Below are 21741 nucleotides of genomic sequence, written 5' to 3' on the forward strand. Positions count from 1 at the left end.
TAAAGGAACACCAATGCCTGATTTAAGGTCTTCGCTTAAGGCAAAAATTACCCCCCTGCTAAGACTTATCAAATGACAACAGCAGTTTGCCTCTGTGTTCTTTGTAAGGATGATGAATGGGTTTGACATATCAAGTGTATTGATTCTCTGGATCTATTTCATGTGTTTGAGTTTGTATATAGATATTTAGCTCTGATTCATTGTGCGTGTTCAGAATTGTTACTATTTATACGTGTTATGTGGTGGACAAAATATCTTTTTCAGTGTACATACAAGCTTGAAAGGTTCTAGAAATGTTTTGCAGAAAAACTGGTATTGCTTGAAAATATCTGGGAAAGAATTCTGACACTCTCTGTCAAGCCAATGATGGTAAGGCTAACCTGAAAACCACACACCATAACCCCCAATGTAAATAAACTAAGGGCAACTGAAAAAAAGACCTGATAAGGATAGTTCGAAGGTATTATTTTTCTAGCCCAACATGGGATGCCACCTGTTGTGAGTAGACTCCATTGAAATAAAGTCTGCACCTGGCTCAGAAGCTCTTAGGAACTCTTCTGGATAAAAGAATGTGATTGACAGTTCCATAATCTGACAGTTTCTGGAGCAGCTGAGTTTTTTACAAGCTGCACTGGGTGTGTGAGAGTTACAGGACTATCTATATATGTCTTAATAGCAACAATGTCAACCTGTATTCTACCCACTGAAATATTTGTGCCCAGGCACTGTAATGTGGGTTACAGAGACTAGTCTTGAGAATATGCAGGTAGTAGTGGCCTGGAATTAGCCCTTTTCTATCTATATGGCAATTTTTTTTAGTGTACAGTAATGTCTGATTATTGTCATGTACCTTGGGGTGGTATAAGACCGCCACAGTAAGTGAGTGTACCACTTATACAATATAATACATTATTTTTGAAGCCTTACATTAGGTCAATGGCATCTCCACTGTACAACTTTTTAGAACCAGTGTGTAATGTTTGTGCAGCATTGCAGGTTGTCGGGCAAATACTGAGTGATTATCCTGAATTGTAATTAAACTTGAGAAAGTCAGTTATTATATGTTATGTCCATGGATGTAAACAATTTGGGACACTTTATTAAATCTGTACTGTCAGCACTGTTTATTTCTCACATTGAATGCTGCTTATACATTAAATGGCAAATTAATCAAAATTTGAGTTTTGATTTTAATAAATAAAAACTCACCCACGTTCTAATCATTCCTATGGGATTTTTAGAAGCATATTTATCAATGGTGAAAGTTAGAACTCACCATTTGATAAATACGCTTCCAAAAATCCAATAGGAATGAATAGAATGTGGATGAGTTCTGCCCTAAATTTCCTTTTACTAATATGGATTTCAATGGGCACTTTATTTTCCGATTGCCCCTAGTAACTCTGTGACAGCATTTTCATGGGAATAGAATTTCATCTAGCTTGTAATACACTCATACTTACACAATACCCCTTTCCAGTAGTGGTCGATTAAGACTTTATTTGCATTTTCCCTGTGTTCCTTTCTTTGATGGGCAGTTTTCATGTTTTCTCTAAGGCAGTCTGGTCAGTGTTTAAAGATGCGCCAAGAGTAGACTGATGCAATGTTCCTGTAAGGCATGGTGCTCTGGAGTTGCACTGTAACATCATAGTCTGTAAAAAAACAAAAAAAAAAGCTTGTTTAGTAATTTAACAAACATCTGTAACGTTTTCCTGTGTATAGTATTCTCCATAACATCCTAGAGCGACGTGCATGGCGTATCATAATCATATTTCAAATGTCTTTCTCAAGATTGATATGGTATGCTGTTTTGGGATTAAAATCTTCTGACCTAATTTGGCTCTAGAATCTTATGGGAACAACGTAGTGCATGAATCCATCCTGACCTCTAGTAGTGCTGGCAGGAAAGGCGAGGCCAGTTATTAATAGCCAGGTGACATGTACTAAGGCTGACAGCCTCTGATTTCTTATTGGCGAGTAGACAAGTAGGCAAATACTTTACTGCCACCAAGCTGGCAACACTTGAATTGCACTGTCAGTCTAGTACAATGTGGAAGGTAGTATTTCATTTTCCAAATACACATGAATCAAAAGTGTATTGTTAACGTACAGTTCTGACACTCACAGGTACAATGAATTTACTATGTGTGTATATAGTATTTATGTGGAATGACACATATAGTGCTGATTCACCATGGAAGGCTTATGGAAAGTCACAGCTGACAGTCTCAGTGAAGTGGCAGATTGAGTGGGGAAACGACCCACATTGCAGACAAATTCCTACACAAAGCATAGAAAAGAAGACCTACTTGGAAATGCCGACACTTCATTCAGGTGGTATTTTCTGTAAATGTTTTTCAGATTCCTCCATAAGCTGTATTGTTTCTGTAATTGCATGCTGTCTCGTGAATTATGATTACCCAGAGGGCTCGTTTAGTAACACTAGCAAATTTAAACCTGAGTGCTGAGGAGAGCATGAAATGTGTTGGACTATGGTAGACTTTTTGTAATAACCTGCGTTTGCTTGTTGGTTGACTGCCTTTTGCGGCTATAGATAATACTTTTGACTTGGATATTTTCTGGATAGTGGAAACCAATCACTAGCTTGCTATCATTGTTTTTTATGCATCTGGCTGGACAATCACAGGTTGCTTGCCGTGGGTTACTACCTAGTAGTAGTAAATGAGCCCTAGTTGGGGTTGTTAATGTGAGTCTCTCTGTTGAAGGTATCTCATGGATTAAAGCCCTCTCAGTAGATGCAGTCCGTCTAAGGGTTCATTTAGTTGCAGGGAAGCCTATAGTATTCATGAGCTTTTGTTGAATATCCATTTTCAGTCTCGCTGAAGTTGCAAGCTGTCTAACTGATTCAAAACCGTCTGTCACAAGCTCACTGTACTGGAGACTGCCTTGCTATATGGTTTTGCCTTCAGCAAATATTTAGGAATCTTTTGAGCTGTTTTAGACTAAGCAATCAAGATAAACAGCATAGTTATCCTCAGTACTGTAATTTCACTTTTAAAGGAAGCAAGAATGCTGTTTTTTTTAACTGACTTGGTGTGTTTGCTGTAGCTCAGCTTGCTGCATTCGTCTTTGCCAGTAGCATGGGGGGTTTCTGTGCTGATTACTAAATCCCATTGAAAAGAATAGGGTATGACTTGTTTACAACACACATGGGGGTGATTGGTGCCAGTGTCAACGTTAGGCATAGCTTTTGCCATTTTTTTCCACTGGGAAGTGGTAACAGATGAAACGTTTTTGAACACCGTGGCTTTCCCTGAGGTCACAGTGGAGGCCAAAAGTCACCAAACACTGAATTTGTATCTGCCACATTCCTAGACACATCCTAGATTCAGTGCATTCTTAATTTAAAAGTAAATTCCTGTTAACAGTTTCTCCCTTGGTCCAACCAAATCACTTGTGCTCCATGGGACTTGGGTCACTGGGACTCCGCTACTAACACAACGGTCATTTAGCACTAGTAACCAGAAGCAACCACCAGGTTTGCATTTATTATTTTAACTAATTTCCTGTATGATTTCTAAGAGTGCATTTTGGCAGCTGTGTTTGTAAAAGAAGGCTTGTCACCTAGAAGCAGTGGGGTTTCCCTGTCATTCATATTAATTTGTCAGATCCAGACAGTATCATATGGTTGCATGTGGGAAAATACAATAACAAAACATGAGATATATTTATTTTATGAAACATACTAAATACCATAGGGTTCACGAATGGGGTCTAAAATGCAAAAACCAGGTGAAATGTGCATTTCTTTCCTTACAATACACCTTACTGGAGTCACACCTGCGACTCTCAGACACAACTCTTTGCAACCATTTGTTTATCTTGTCAACGCTGCATTTTACAGTACAGGTATTGGAACCGTTATCTGGAAACCCATTATCCAGAAAGTTCCGAATTACGGAAAGGCCGTCTCCCATAGACTCCATTATAATCAAATCATTTAGAATTTAAAAAATAATTAGCTTTTTCTCTTTAATAATAAAACAGTATCTTGTACTTGATCCCAACTAAGATACAATGAATCATTATTGGAGGCAAAACCAGCCTATTGGGTTTATTTAATGTTTACCGGATTTTCTAGTAGACTTAAGGTATGAAGATCCAAATTACATAAAGATCCTTTATCCAGAAAGCCCCAGGTCCTAAGCATTCTGGAAAACAGGTCCTATACCTGTATTAGTAAAAGGGGTGCCATCAAGGGTTGCAAGGGACTCTGGAACCCTGTACATCATACCTACCCTTCTGACACTGCTGTAACTATACAATCAGGGGTGTAACTACACAATAAGCAGACCCTGCAGCGGGCCATGAGGTATAGCAATTTCAACATACATTTGTAAAACAGGATAATCTCTGGACATGTTGGGGGCCCTAAAATGAACTTGCTGTGGGGCCCAGTAACATCTAGTTACTTCACAGTATACAATTATAGTGCACCTTTTGAGGCAGTAGAGTGACTGGGGATGAGGGATTTCTATACTGCTGGAGTCCTGTTCTTAATGTTCATCTACTTAGGGGTATGACAAACGTGACTTTTGACCATTACTCTCATGGAAAACCATCAAAACGCCTTTTTGCCTGTTGCCCCTTTCCATTAAAAATAATACCAAATGCTTTGCATACTGTGGATATTGGAGTTGACAGACAGGGTCTGATCACACCCAAATGTCTGTCGTACTCAAAGCCATTCTTTTCATCTATCTGCCTATATGTCTATTTATCTAAACCTGGCTACCCTATTGCTTTTACCATAAATTCATAACAGGTAAATTCTACTATGCAAAAGATATTCAGTTGTACATATACTTGAAATGGAATACTGTATGTAGTCATGTACATATTCAAATATTCTTAAAAATAAAATCTAGGTATTGTAGCCAACTACTGTGGGTGACTGTAGTCTGCAACCAACTTATTAGGCATGCCTCATGTCATCCCTAAGGATATTTACCAAACTTGAAAGGGTGTCAAATAATGTTTTGCACTTTAAAATATTTCGTCAGCAGTGGTTAAAATCTCTTCCAACTGCCGCCTTGCAAAATAAAAATAATATGAGGAAGAAAATGTGTTAGTGTGTAAAGCCAAACCAAATAGTAGAAACAAAGATTTGCCAACAGGTTGAAACAGGCTGAATGAATGAATGTATCACAGAAGTAAATGTTACCCTGCAATTAGCTTCATTATAGAGCATAGCCATATCCGACCTAATAAGGGCTCTTATGCACGAGCATTTCTTCCTGCATTGACAGTAGGATAGTGATTGTGAATTTTATAGTTTGCGATAGTGTGCAGTGTATGTTATAAAACTTCGTAATGAAAAAGTTGTTACGTTTGCTTCAAAAGTTGACTCCACCTTCTAGCAGGTGTTAAAGGTTCGCAATGCTCAATTAAAGGAATTGTTCAGTGTAAAAATAAAAAGTGGGTAAATAGATAGGCTGTGCAAAATAAAAAATGTTTCTAATATAGTTAGTTAGCCAAAAATGTAATGTAAAAAGGCTGGAGTGACTTGATATATAACATGTCAGTCAGACTCTACTTCCTGCTTTTCAGCTCTCTTGGTTTACACTGACTGGTTACCCTGGCTACCAGGCAGTAACCAATCAGAGACTTGAGGGGGAGCCACATGGGTCATACCTGTTGCTTTTGAATCTGAGCTGAATGCTGAGGATCAATTACAAACTCTTTGAACAGAAATGTACCATGTGGCCCCCCTTCAAGTCGCTGACTAACTCAGAGTTATAGAGCTGAAAAGCAGGAAGTTGGATTCTGACTGTTTTATTAGACATCTGTTCACTCCAGTCTTTATACATTACATTTTTGGCTAACTAACTATATTAGAAACATTTTTTATTTTGCACAGCCTATCTATTTACCCAGTTTTCACTTTCACACTGAACTATTCCTTTAAGATTCACAATGCAATAAAAGCCTAATGAAGAATATCACATTGCGGCATGCAAATTTTTATTTGCAAATTTGTTTTCTTTGCGAATTTTGTTTCCCCCTAAACTCTAGCGCAGGGCCCTCTTTACCTCTTGTATTGATTATTGGTGTTTTTTGTGCTTTTTCCTGTATGTTTAATGTATACAGCCATTTACTGTATAAGCCACGGAATGTAGTGTTTTAAAAATACATGTTAATAATGATGATAGTACACATGCTAGCCTGAGCATTACATACGTCCAGTGAGTGGGCAGTAATGCGTGCATTAGGTAAATGAAAAGAAAATATTTTAACTAGAATGCTATGCTGAAATATTTATCAAAGTACTCTCAGGAGGAAAATCGCAAAGCATACAAAAGGTTCACTTATCACTTACAGTTCTACATACTATTTGTGGTGTAATAAAATGACAAGATAATCACTCAACAAATAGCAGAAAAATGTACACCCTCCAGTAAAACAACTTCTTCTGGAAACGTGTGCTGCATTAGACATAAGGTTTGTTCTTGGATTGTGAGGCTCAGTTAGAGATGCAATGCTTTATCAAAAATATATATATATATAAAATAGGTAATAGGTTTTACTTGTGATCTTAAAGGGGTTGTTCAAATTTGAGTTAACTTTTAGGGGGTTATTCACTAAAGCTTGTTTAAATTTAACTGGTCCTGTTTTTTGGGACAAAAACATGAATTTTTCGTGGGAAAAAAACATGAATTTTTCAAGGTTTATTATATCCTGATGCTGCAAAAAGTCTGAATCTGAAAATCCGCTATCTCAGACCTGTCGAGGTCAATAGGGCAAATTTACTAAAGGGCAAACTTCACTTCGGGCTTCGCCATACTTCGCTCAACTTTTAATTCGCAGCTAATATGCATATTTCGCGAAATGAGAGTTTTGTCTTGGCAGATGAATGCTGGTTAATTTTTCGTCCAGCGAAAATTCAGCGTGGACATGACTAAGTGCATTTTCACTAGCGTTACTTTCTTCCTAGTGAAACTTCGTTAACATACTTATGCTTACGTCAATTTAAATATGGCGGGTACATATAAGTCATATATATTTATTTATTATTCAGTGTTGGTGAAATAGCTGGAAGTGGCCACTTATTATTAAAAATGTCCAAGGAAGCAAAATAAAGACAAAAGTGATCCTCTATTGTCCAAGACATGAGCCCACACTAAAACAAATGTAGCATGCCTCAAAGGGTAAAAAAAATATTTACCAAAAAACCATATTTGTAACAGTTACAACTTTAAACATAATCCCACATTAAAATATGAAAAAACGCCAACATTTTGTATTTTTTGGCATTCAGGATATGATGTCACTGACATGATGTAACTTCATGTTAACAATTCGCCAGGTATAACCTCACTCTATACACAGACTCTGTCAACAAAAGTAACTTATTGGAAAGTTTGCACGTTGATAAATTTGCTGAGTAACGATTGTTCGCCTGAGCGAAAATTCACCTGGCAAAACGGAATGAAACTTCTCTAGTTCTGAGCTTTTTCGATAGCGAATTGTCCCTGTGAATTGTTTTTTTGTCGAATTATGGCTAGAAACCCCCACTTCTCCCTTTAGTAAATATGTCCAAATGGGAGAGGCACCATCCCAATTTGAAGTAATTTCTTGGGAAATGTATGGGCCTACAACTGAACTTGCTGTCAAATAACCCCTCATTAGCTTTCCTGGCCCTATGTAAATACATGTAGTGATAATGATGACACAATCAAAAGAACACAAAAATGTTCTTGTGCTGTGACAAGCCTTTCTCTATGTGGACTGACTTTGCAGAAAATGTATGGGACAGGTGAAGTATACAATGCCATAAGTGAATGTACTAGTAACATTATCTCATGATTTATTCTTTCATTGTATAAACAGAAACTGTTCTTTTGAATATTGCTGACCCCAGGTGGTAAGTGAGTCACTTGTCTTTCAGTGCTCTCCCCTGCTTTCAGAAATATTCCAAGCAAATCAGTAATATTTTTCTAACAGTCAGCATAGTGTTTAATGATTTCAGCAGTGTTAGAGCACAGCAGTAGCAGCACTGAACTTCAACACCATTCCAAGCACCCAAAGAAAATTGCAAGCATTCACTTACCACATCTTTGCGTATTGGAATTATTGGTAATTCTGAACTGGTTCTTACAGGTTTGTAAAACAGTCTAGAGAGAGACCCCATAGTATTTTTTTAATCTACATTCATATGAAGAGGAGATGAGTTCACTTCTAACTTTTGTTTGTGGCAGATAGTTGTTTTAAAGTATTTCTCAGTGCAAAAATATTTTGAAAAGTGGTTGATGGAATCTTTTTGTGCTTCAGAGCAGCCATACACATATCCCAATGGTTTAACTATATGACTCTTAGGCCAAGGGCACACAGAACCTTTTTCCACTGGTGTATGTCATGCAGAAGACAAATGTTCTATACCCCTCTGTGTGGCCTGTCAGTAAGATTTATAGAAACTGGCTACCTCGTGCATTTTTGCTCCTATTACAAGCAGCGACAGGCAGTTAGGTGGCACAGCGAGCGTCTGTTGAAATGCCAGCTGAAATACACGGCTGGAGAAACTCATTCCATTTGTATTTGACATTATCAACCCATCAAATTGAGCCTGAAAATATTTACATTCTCATATGTAATTATTACTGTGGTTCCGTAAAGAAATTCTTCTTGCCTGAAATCCACTAACTTTACCATAAATATGAACCCTGTGTATTCAAAAAGATACACAGCTTTTCTGCTTTCTTTTGATCACATTAAGGCAGTCTGCCAAAACATCTGCTCCATTACTTTACTGCTTTAACAGTTCTGAAGGTGAAAATTCCTCTCTTTTAACCTTAAGGCACGGAATAAAAATATCACAAACACAGACAGTGATAGTAAACAGTTCCAAAGAAAACATGCACCTTTCCCTGGGGACAGTTCTGTTTAGTGTGAGGGGGTCTATTTTTGGTAAATAGTGGTTTTGGCCCCCATGTATATATTTAGTTTACAGATATCTTTAGTGTAATGTGTTATATATGGCTGATTCTGATATTAGTTTTAGTTTGTGTAAGGATATACTCGATCTTTTAAATTGTGAACCAATAGACAGAATGGACCACTCATTGTTAATCTGCCGTAAAATAATCTGAATTGTCTTTAGGGGGGTTGTTTAGCAACGGTCGAGGTCTTTTTATACCTAAAATGAACTCACAACTCAAATATTTTCTGATTTAAGAGAAAACTCGAATCGAAAAAACAGGAATCAGTGAATTTGGGCAGAAAAAACTCAAATTGCTCAAATGAATTGAGTTTTCAAGGAGAACCCACTGAAAAAACCTGAACATCATGAAGGCTACAAACATCTTTAAATGGTTGAAAGGACCTCTGCCATTGCCTCCTACATGACATCGGCAGGTTTTAGATGGTGTATTTTCAGGTTCAAGCTATTTCCAGCTTCGGAGTTTTAAAAAAACTTGAAAAATTCAGAAAATTCGATGTTTAACTGAAAATTACCCTCAAAAACTAAAATATTTTGGGTAAAAATCAGCTCAACCTTTAATAAATAAGATAGATAAGATCCTGCATGCAGTTTTATACTGCTACAGACATTGTTAGGATGTCACACTGTGACCAGCTCTACAAATTTGAGCTGAATTATTTGTTTTTTTTAAAAACAAAACGCAAAATGCATTTGCACCCAGTTGCACCCATTTAGTAAAAGATTATTGTACTTCCAGATTTTTACATCAGCACAAAACCACGCATGCAGTAGGGTGATACTTTGAATTTTCTCTTGCTGTGACATGTTCCTAATCTGAGGGCTGGTTTTAAAATGTGATTTAGGAACTTTGTGTCATCAGTGATTCAGTGTGTATTCTGAGGCATACATACCCATAGCCTGCCCTGTGTTATATTTTACACAATACATGGAAATTTGACCTACGGCAGTAGAGGTGAATAAGAGTAAGGTAATATGCAGTTCTCCCACTGATATAAAGAGCAAATAAATTAAAGTATTATGTCTTCTTTATGTTTTCAGACAGAAAAAAGACGTTCATGGGAAGAGGATCCCTGTCTATGACAATCTCACTCTGGAGCTATAAGGTAGGTCTATGGGTGTTTTATCATATATAATATAAGCTTCCGCTTGTGTTCAGTCACACACAGAGGAGCAAAGCTGTGGTCAGCCCAGAGATGCCTCTTTTTGTGTATTTGGGCTGACCACTGCTTCCACTCCAATACATGTCACAGCACGCAGGCGGATCTAATACAAATCAATTGAGATGGCACATGGAGCAGGTCAGCCTATAGTTCTGTGTGCTCATAACCCTAGTCACACCAAAGGAACAGTCTCCAAAATAAACCTAACATGATTAATGTAAAGAAGTGCTTTCTGCCAAATGCTCCTGTTAATTGCCTGGTTAGGAATCTCATTGACTATATCACCCTGCCACACACCCTTTTTAATAATATGCTACTGGAGAATACCTTGGGGATATGCACTTAAAAAACATGGTAATTTTGAAATAATTTGTTTTGTAACCACAGATAGAATCTGTCTTATAGTGTATGCAGAAAACAATGGAACTAGTCTGGTTGATTTGTTTAAAGCCTTTTTTTTCTCCTTTGGTCCAATTAAGTGAGTTAAGATTGCTGGACACTTAGCTTAAAACTAAGTAAGAAAGAAGAAAGGCTATGGGGACTGTATATGCTGTTGTGTTGAAAATGATTTTACGCTGTACTAATTATCATATGTAGGACCAAACTGGGAGAATCCTTGGCCAATAGTCAGCCTTACATCTCTGTAATAACCCTGGTCTCAGAGAGATTCTTCCCTGTGTCTGTCCTGCATTGAGAACCCTTGCTTAGGGAACAAGTGGACAAAATATAAGCATACAGCCTATTCATTAATTCCAGCACCTTCTGGTTTCCAGTCCCTGCAACCCTCTTGGGTTTAATTCTCCAAACCAAACCTTCTCTAGAGTAAATCATCTCATATGGTACAAAGCCTTCTAATAGTATTGCATTGAAAACATAGCAGTATGTTGGCTTTTTGAAATGCTTCATTCATTCAACTAAAACCTGCAAGAAAATTTAAGAGAGATGGAGAACTCTATGGTGCTCTCTTAAACTGATATGCCTGAGCCTGATACGACTAATAATACGTTTCATTGAGATTAACAGCTTCCCATCGTTGCTGTTAACTTCAGTACTTTTCCACCCCGAAAACACTATTCACAAATATTTAAAAATTCTTTTTTCTATATTTCATTAAAATGCAAAAAAAAATACGATTTACCAAAAGTAAAACCATCAAAAACACTAATACATGTGTCATGGTCCTATAGAAATCAAAGGAGTTGCGCTGATCTGATTGGACCTCTTTTAATCAATTCGGGCTTTTAGAGGTTTTTACGTCTCATGAAGAACTGAACTCTGCAAAATATAAATGTTAAAAAATGTACACACATTTGTTTTTATTTGTCAGAAAAATGTTTCTTCTTGAGGCATGTTTATTAAAAGCTTTAGCTGTGCTGGCTTTTGTGAATGGTTGACGGATACATGCTTTTTTTTTACATCCTAATCCAAAGTGTGCATTTTGTTCTTTAAAAGGTAACGCTCTGGACAGTTATTGTGTCATTTCTGCTGCTGTCAGCAATGGTAACTGGGTCTCCCACTCCAGAGGTGAATATGAATGGGCAGCCAAACCCAGAGCGAGAGGCAGGCATTTTGGGGACAGTTAGCTCAGACAGCTTAGAGCCAACACCAGCAGATGCCATGGACCAAATCATCAGATCTACCTGGAGTTCCTATAATGGTGAGCACATATTTCAGAATAAAATTAAAGTATAAGAGATGATTTTATGATAACACATTTAAAACTTTGGTGCTAATTTATTAATAGAGAGTATGAGTATATATGCATATGTAAAGACTACATTGAAACAGCTACTGTGTTTTTGCACAAGGTTACTTAATTAATGTTGGATAAAAATAGGTGCCAACATAGAAATACGTCAGTGCTCGTTCCCAATGCCCCACACAGTGTCCCCTGCATGGGACATTGTGCAAATATCCACAGGCCTCTGCACTCTGTTTGATCCAGTGTTCCATGTAAAGAGCAAGTAGCCCGGTGACCCAAGTTCTTAGGAAATGAACACTAAGGGGTGCATTCTTGCTTGCCTTAGTGCTCTTACACTTGCTTCCCCATTGGTCATGAATGACCCTTTTACTATACCTACAGAAACACAATACATTCTGTTATGAGTTTCATTAACCATTTGTATTAATAAACAAGGAAACAGGCTTTTCAGACCTGAGTGCAGCTGAATTCACTTTTAGCTAACGAGTGTTTATTTAAAAAAAGATGTTTTATGCATGCTAATGTGGAACAGTGATCTCCATGGGCGGATTACTCCGCTGTGCTAAGCCAAACTGATATATAATATGGTGACCTGACCTTCTTAAGTGAAATGTCAGATCTCAGCACCACTATCACTTACTGTCCCAAGGGGCTGCCGCTCCCTCTTTCCTTTTCTTTTTACCTTTTAAACCCTGCTTTTTCTTGGCTTTAAACTTGTACTACACTACTGATATTGTTTTTGCCATTTAGTTCTTAAAGCGGACCTGTCACGAGACTGTGCAATAAAAGTCCTTTTCAAATTAAACATGAAACCTAAATTCTTTTTTCTATTAATGCACCCGTACTTGTTATAAAAACATATAAATTCTTAGCTGTCAATCATATATTGCCTGCCCCTCCTCTATGCCTTAGGCAACTAATGACTTTCACTTTCTATTCTGCACTTTCTAGATGTCAGTGCACTCCTCACATTCCCCCTCCCTCATCACAATCTAATTGTGCAGCCAGTACATGTGCATCAGGTGCAGCATTCTGGAGCAAAAAAAAGATTTGGGTATTATGCAATGCTTGCCTTAATAACAGTGTCCACAAAATGGCACCTGCCTGCTTGCTGTGATTGTGAATCTCAAAACTAAAAGAAACAAGATTTAAATAATTTAAATAGTGAACGTTAAGTTTATTTTGCTTGACTAACATAATAAAATAGGGTTTGGAATTATTTTTTAGGCAGATAGGTCCCCTTTAAAAACTTAGAATAGACATTCAAAATGTGTTTTAATAATCATTCACTAATAGGGATGGACGAATTTGACCCGTTTCTTTTCGCCAAAAATTCGCCACCGGTGAAATGTCGCAGACGCCCATTAAAATCTATTAAAGTCCCATTAAAATCATTCTTGTGAAGAAAGGCTTCCTAATGAAGTAGTCCCTACAGCACCATGCACATTAATAGGAAACATAAAGTAGAGTCCTGCAGCGGGTCGGGTAGCCGCGGGTTACCCGCAAAAACCTGCGGTACACTGCGGGTTGCGTTTAGAAGTTTCAGCTGTGGGTATACCCGCGGGTCGGCGGTTCTGCGGGTTGTGGGTCGGGCCGCGGGTCTTCTCAATATCGATATTCACTCCTTTTTACTGGTCACGTCTACTTCCGATGACGTCACTTCCAGTTTACAATGACAGCACTTCCTGTTTTACTCCTTTTTTTCCTAATCACGTCTACTTCCGATGATGCCACTTCCGGTTTACAATGACAGCACTTCCTGATTCTTGATGGTCAGCGGGTCGCGGGTCCGGGTTGCGGATAAGGTACTTGCGGGTAGGGTCGTGTAGCGGGTCCAAGCGGGTAAGAATGCGGGTCCGGGTTGCGGATTGCGGGTACGGGTCGGGTGTGAATTTAAAAGGTGCTTTATGTTAGAGTCCTGCGCGGGTCCATAAAGCACCTTTTAAATTCACAAAGCCCATAATAAATAATATATGGCGACAAAGATACATGCTGGCTAAAATTGGCTACTTATTGTTGTTCAGCTTTCCTGAACAACTTGGAAGCCAGCAGAAACAGAGAATTGTTGTTGGGTAAATTCTCAATAGAGTAACACAAAATATACATTTTAAAGGCACATTCTTTTTTTGAAGATGTGTTATGTTATAGCAAATGCTGAAACTTGATATAATATACAGCAGAATTGTCATCTTACATTATCCAGGCATTATTCCCCAGGAAAGGGAAAACATAGTTTGCCTCTATGGGAGATGTAGAAATTGGTGTCAGTTATGGAACAATGTTAAAATCCAGGGACATAACATTGGGGGTTCTACTTCTACTTCTACTTTTCCCCTTCTTGTCCCAATAATAATGCATAGTTCGTACACCTGTAATCGAAATAAAATCCAAGCTTTCTTTATATATTTCTTTTTAAATGTAATCATAAAGCATTAACAAATTACAGTGTTATTTTTATTTAATTACTTCCCACCACCTGGACTAATATGAGTCCCTTTAAATGAAAGATAAGAAGCTATGTATAAACAATCCCCTCCCTTACTTCACTTGCTGCCTGTGTCTCATGCATACAGGACCTTGGCAGGTTTGAGATGGCAGATTTTCGGATTCATACTTTTTGCAGCTTCGGATATCTTGAAAAATTCAATTTTTTTTCCTCTAAAAATTTGAGTTTTTACCCAAAAAACCTCAACCAGAAAAAATTGAGGTTTAGTAAATAACCCCCTGAGTGTATATTGTCTCTTCAGTGCAGACATTGTAGGATGATGTGGATTGCTGGTGTGCAAGCACTAAATTGTGGTTCTGGAGGAAATTAACTGAGATGCAGATATCATCTATTATAAATAGACATTTGTTTTTATTTAATTGTTCATTAAAATATATAATGGTGAGTTATTTTGCCCAGTGAGCATTATTCTTTATATACTGTAGTTTCTGAAAGATTCAATACTGTTTCTCATGGGAGAACTATAGACTCAAGTGAATCCATGGACTTTGGTGCCATGTTGTAATGGCTATTTAGCTTTCCAAGTCTCAGTTCACTTCTGGCTGTAATAACTGTTATCTGTAATAACTGGCAGTAATAAATATATTATATACATAATATATATAATTTCTACATTTAAAAATAAATATTTTTTTAATATATTTTATTTCTCTCATAATTGATCAGTTTTAATGTTTTTTGCTATGGGTAGTGATTGATGCTCATTAAAAATGTTGCTTATTTATACAGGTGACAACGTAACTTCTGAAGGGCACGTCCATGATGACCTGTCAGATGACCTCTTATTCCGGTCAGAACGTTCTCCTATAGAATCTGCAAGATCCAAGAAAAACAAGAAGAAGTCTGATGGGCGTCGAAAAGGAGGGGGCGGAAAAGGCTGCTGCTTGCGGCGTGCACGACTTAAAGTTCGAGACTTGGGGCTGGGTCACAACTCAGATGAGACAATTACATTTGCTTACTGCAGTGGTGCTTGCCAGCATCCTCGCAACAACTATGACATTGCCCTCTCTACCTTGCTCAAACAAAAGCTCATAACTCCTGGCTCCCATGAACACATCAGGGATCAACCCTGTTGCCGCCCTACACGTTATGTGCCTTTTTCATTTATGGACGTCTACAACAACTGGAAGACAGTAGAAGGGCTTTTAGCAGCTGAGTGTAGCTGTGTGTGACAAATAATGGTGTAGCAGTGATAATCACCTATGAGACTGGCTTCTGACTGCTGGGACAGGCCAAAAGGCATTGGAATGTTAGAGGAGGTACAGAAGCCTGGCACAATGCCACTGGTGACATGGCATTATTTTGGTTTGCAGAAAACTAATCAGAGGAGAAGAGCTACTGGTCCATTGGTCCATGCAGTAATTCCAACCCAAGGTTATCTGAATGGGAATTATGAATAATGTCATTTTCGGCTGTTGGAGTATACAATAGTGTTGTACTTTTTGGGTGCAATTTCTTTTTCGTCCTATGGATTACTGAAACGTAACAAAAGATCATAGCATTACATAGGTCCAGTTTGCTAAAGGGTCCAAACTTGGATATAGGATTTGCTATAAAGTATAAAATCTGCTCCTTCTTTGTATTGCGGCAATATACAGTTAGTGCGTTTAAAGGGATACGTGTTTGCAAAAAGAACTGCAGAGCACACGCAATAAAGTTTGTTATGTAGAGAATGCAGGGCTACTTCTAATCATGACATTCTAGAAGTAATTCCTCAGTTTGTTATTATAAGCGTTCTAAGCATATAGCTGAATGATTTCTTTTTTCCTACCAATCAATCTTATTTTTGGTACTGGATACGGATAATCATGCCTGTATCACTAAGTAGATTTATTCAATGCCTAATGATGCAAATCAATATAGAAGATGATATATACAGAGAGGTAGGGCTTTTCCTAGTAGGAAACTATGTTAGTGGTGGGATAATAATTCTCTGCATTTGCACATTGAAGCTGCTTACCTGTAATTGCTATAAGCATTGTATTCCAAGAGGAAACCCAGGTTGCTTTTACTGGACTAAATGGTTTTCTTTGACAGTTTATAAAAATGTTAGAGCGGTAGCAGATCCCATCTTTTTCCTGCACATGCCGAGAGATACCTCATACAGAAGAAATCGCTTTGTTGAATTTAGGATTAATCTGTTCATGTTATTATAGTGTTTGAATGTCACAGATTTCTCATAATTCGTTAATAATCAGTTCCTGACAGCATTCTTACATTTGAGAATTAGTCACTGCCAGAAGATTAATTTGAGTTTTGCAACTCAAACTAGCAGAATCAAGTTTTTTCTTACATAAGATACCATTTAAGTTGTGAGTTCATTCGAGGTATGAAAAACTCTGACATTCCACCTTTGATAAATAACCCCCCTTATTCTGCAGTCGTAATAGGACATTTATGGATGGAAATCTGACAGCATCTACAACTTTCCTGCTGAGGATCTCATTCACCAGTCATATCGAATTTTCCCAATGAGAAACATTGGTAACAGTAATATTACTCAAATTATTTTATTCAAATAGAGGCTGTCCAACCTAATAGGTGGGTCATGCTATAACTGCCCTTACAGATTTCTTTTTCATTTCAGTTTATTCATGGTGCAGCAGTCAAGTATGCTTTGTGACTTGTGATGACCATGTAGGGGTATATACAGGGAGGAAGGATCATTTTCAGATGTGTTGAACCAAAGACTCATTCTAATCTTGATAATCAAGGCTGAAGTTGGCAGGATGAATAGACACGGGCTTCAAAATGCAAGCATGCATTTCTGTATTTCGCAGCCAATAATATATGACTCTTCCGTTTTTTTCTTTGCTGTTTAAGTAACTACCTAAACTCACCTATTGGAGATTGCCACAAGAAAGTACTGTTAGAAAATACAGTTATGCGATCTATTATTCGGAAACCCATTATCCAGAAAGCTCCAAATTACAGAAAGCCTGTTTCCCATAGACTCCATTTTATCCAAATAATTTTTAAAAATAATTTCCTTTTTCTCTGTAATAATAAAACAGTACCTTGTACTAAGATATAATGAATCCTTATTGGTAGCTAAACCAGCCTATTGGGTTTATTTAATGTTTACATGATTTTCTAGAAGACTTAAGGTATGAAGATCCAAATTACGCAAAGATCCGTTATCCAGAAAACCCCAGGTCCTGAACATTCTGAATAACAGGTCCCATACCTAAACAGGTATTCTGGGATAGGACAGAGCCACTGACTTTTGCATCCTAAATATTAGACCTTTATTTGGAAGGCTTGAAAGCTTTGATGACAATAGAAATTTAAATCTCTTTTGCTCATAAATATATATATTTGTAGTAGTATTCACTGTTTGATTTTTTGGGTCTGGGCTTGAACTCAGGAAGCAGAATAGTGTTTTCAAAAGTTTTTTTACATTCTGAAATTGCAGCGCATTCTTTGACATCCTAACTAGCTCACAGTTTAATGTGGTACTCCGTGATGGACAAAAGGCTTATATCAAGAATATGGCCAATGCATGAGGATGATATATACAGATATAGATGTTGTGTAATTGGGAATTTGTATTAGGAAGCATCAGAAATCAATTCCATATGCAAATATTTTAAAAGCAATAAAACATATTCTGCTGTAACAGCAGAATGATGTAGCATTTTGCTATGGTGTATCTCGGGAATCAAATTTGCCTTGACGTTTGTATGTAGCAGTGGGCATAGATGCATTGGATGCTCGCCTATTGGATTAAGAAATCTCACATGGAAGAAAGTTTGTGTTTACCTCTTGGTTTTTACTTACTCCTATCTCATTTATCACCCCTGCCCTTAGTAGTCAGATGTTAGGTCTGTTCCCATATCCAGTTTTAGAATTTATATTACAGTTTGAATATTGGCTCAGACCCTGTGTTTTTCAGATATTAAACTCTGAATTCATCTATATGAGAATGGCTGCTCACATTGAATTGATTGAGTGGCTACACATATACAGGTATGGAGTCTGTTTTCCAGAAACCCGTTATGCAGAAAGCGTTGAATTACAGGACGGCCATCTCCCATAGACACCATCATAATCAAATAAATACATTACAATCCTTTTTCTCTGTAATAATAAAACAGTAGCTTGTACTTGATCCCAACTATGATATAATTAATCCTTATTGGAAGCAAAACCAGCCTATTGAGTTTATTGAATGTTTACATGATTTTTGATAATAAAGGCATAAGGTATCGAGATCCAAATTTCGGATATGCCCCTTTACCTGAAAAATCCCAGGTTCCAGGCATTCTGTATAACAGGTCCCATATATCCTTATCATATCAATATATATAGTAAAATAATGGATAAAATAGCTCTGTTTTGGAAATGTAGCAAAGCAGTTTCCCATATACCAAAAAGGAAGTAATAAATAGACAAGAAAGTCAAATAAATACAAGACAGCTGCAGTCTGATAGCTTTATTGTTTTTTAGATATATCAACCATACATGTACCCAGTTATTGGTATATATACACCATCTGTCCATATAGAGAGAACTGGAAATGATTTATACTTCTTAATGGAGATAATTTGTCAAACAGATAGCCCTTGACTACTGAAGAACTTTGTTGGAAGCAGAGCTCTATATATATATATATATATATATATATATATATATATATATATATATATATATATATATATTATATTGCAATGCTTTATTAACATACATACACACCCAAAGCTGTTGCAGAATGCTTCTGTATGATTTACTTGCCCTTGTTTTTGTTTGTCAAGCCATTCACAAGTACACCAGCCCCGGCAGCCCAATTAGACCCACCTTTCAGTTATCAGTTATGCCATAGCTACAAAATGACGCAGGTAAAAATCCATTAGACCTGCAATTCAGGGCATTTTAAATCGTTTTTATAAACCAGATCACTAATACTGTAGAAGTACCAGCAGAGATATGTTGGTGTAAAGGCCAATAAATGTTTTGTGTTTGTAGTTAGAGATGTATGTTATATTATGCCTGATAAGATGACAATGACAAGTAAAAACTATGGCTTGTGAGGTATATATGATCTATCAGCATTGTGACATAGGACAGTGCAGTTGCTTTTGCCATCTAGTAACCTGTACCATCCTTTAGCTGTATTGCTGAGTCAGATGCACAATACAAATATAGCAATGTGCCACAAAGTAGCACCTACTAGTTACAACTGACAAGGGTTCTTTGCTGTAGATAGAAAGTATCATGGATGTTTTTTAAAGGGGAACTCCACAAAAACATAACTTACGCTTTTTGAAAAGTAAACATAATTTCAAGCTACTTTGCAATGTACATCAATTAAAAAATATGCAGACTTTTCATGAATTTTAATGGTTTCTGACAGTTCCCTAAGCCTAGCCCCCTGCTGATTTGTCTGACTACTTTGCTGAGCTGACTGACTACTGTTACTTTGTATCAACAGCATTTTGTCCTCAGCCTACATCCTCCAAACCCCACAATTCCCTGCACACATGATTTCAATAAGGAAAGGCCCATCACAGTGCAATGCATTGTGGGTTATGTAGTTCCTGCATGCTGTCTGTAGGCTGTGGAGAAGTTGTTACAATTTGTAACATCAGTGTTTAGTCCCTCCTTCCCTGCCAGGATTTCAAATGATGCAGAAAGAGAAGAACTGTTAAACAGCTGGATTTCAGCATAGAAAATGGCATTTATTCATACTTTTACAGGTAACTGTGATGGGTATATTAGTGGTTTCTGTGTTATGTGGGCCTCTTTATCAAATTTTGGTTTGGAAGCCGGAGGTCCCCTGTAATTAGCCTATTAGTGTATATCCTCACTTGCATACAGCAGCATAACATAGGATGAGCTTCAAACAGGTGGAAAAGGCCCCAAACCCAGGCATATCGTTGGCATTAGAAACTTTATAGGATTTCATCACTGACTTTTTTAATCAAGTGCATTTATTTTAAAACTAAATCACCTACCATGCATCCTTCTTGCAGCCAGCATATCAATCTATTTATTACATTTAACTTATTTATTTATTGTCTTTTTATTTTGTATGGATGTATTTTCCTTTTACAGAAAACTATTTATTATGTACTGAACATATAGTTTAATCTCATTTATAATTTTGTGATGTTAATAATTTAAATTCCACCAATCTTTGGTTTACCCGAATCCCTGTCACAGCGCAGGGACTCGTCAGGTTTTTTTAACCCATGGATCAAAATTGCTGTGAGCATGTAAAGCCTTTAGGTGCCAGGGAATCCCATGCATTGCAACATAGCTCAGAAACTATTCCTGGCACTTAATGGGTTTTCTGTCTTCTATTGCAATTGCTGGTAAGACTACAGTAACTGTTAATAAAGCATACATTGTCATAAAACGTTTGTTTTTACAGTTACATTAACCTAAACTGTTTTTTATGCAATAAAACTCTATTTTTGTACAGTTGTCTGTTTACTGTAGGAATAAAGTTGACATTTGTTTTATGTTTTCCTGGAAATTTTCATTTTTCTGATGCAAAACATTAAGGAGGATTTGTTTTATATTTCTACAGCACCAAATGATCTGGCCTAGCACTGCTCTACTAATAGTAATCCCTTTATGACCCGTGCAAAGATTATTTCTCCATTGCAAGTGGGCATTTATATAGTGGAAACCAAGCTATGTGTATAGCTGCCATGTATGTAGTGAGCAGCAATACTGCACAGTCAGATTATAAAACTAAACTAGGTTAATTAAAAGTTAACCTGAAGGGTGGTTCACCTTCAGGTTAACTTTTAGTATGTAAGCAACTTTTCTATTGGCCTTCATTATTTATTTCTTTATACTTTTTAAATTATTTGCCTTCTTCTTCTGACTCCTTCCAGCTTTTAAATAGAGGTCACTGACCCCCATCTAAAAATAAATACTCTGTAAGGCTACAATTGTATTGTTATTGCTACTTTGTAATACTCATCTTTCTATTCAGGCCTCTCCTATTCATATTCCAGTCTAGCATGGTTGCTAGGGTAATTTGGACCCTAGCAACCAGATTGCTGGGGAGCTGCTGAATAAAAAGCATAATAAAAAAAAAAAAAAAGCTTAATAACTCAAAAACCACAAATAGTTAAAAATTACAAATTATCTCAGAATATCACTCTCTATATCATACTATAAGATAACTCAAAGGTGAACAACCCCTTTAAATCACAGTTGGTGTTTCTGACCCCTGTATATACTTTGTGAAGACTGTTGTGCACTTATATATGGTACTATTAAAACATTTCAATATAATATTGCTTTTCCAACAACATGGATTACAGATGAGCCATACAAAGTAAGGGTGTATTTCTGAGCCAATTTTTCAATTGCTCAAAGCAATGGAACACATTCAGAAGACCTTACACATGTATCAGTCTGTTCAAAATGATCTTGTTGACTGTCAGGAATGAGAGTG

At 37.1% G+C, this 21741-nt stretch overlaps 1 protein-coding gene across 2 annotated transcripts in view; it reads left to right on the forward strand.

The window, feature by feature from the left end:
• Positions 1–17291, forward strand: part of artn.L (artemin L homeolog) — a 41641-nt gene extending 24350 nt beyond the window's left edge. For both annotated transcript variants that reach the window (XM_018258308.2, XM_018258309.2), the window contains exons 3-5: positions 9998–10062; positions 11572–11776; positions 15057–17291. In XM_018258308.2, the coding sequence (XP_018113797.1) occupies positions 9998–10062; positions 11572–11776; positions 15057–15499 (713 nt within the window). In that variant the 3' untranslated portion in view covers positions 15500–17291. The remainder of the gene's footprint in view (positions 1–9997; positions 10063–11571; positions 11777–15056) is intronic.
• Positions 17292–21741: the final 4450 nt, after the last annotated feature.

Source organism: Xenopus laevis, chromosome 4L (genome assembly GCF_017654675.1).
Source record: "Xenopus laevis strain J_2021 chromosome 4L, Xenopus_laevis_v10.1, whole genome shotgun sequence".
NCBI lineage: Eukaryota > Metazoa > Chordata > Amphibia > Anura > Pipidae > Xenopus > Xenopus laevis.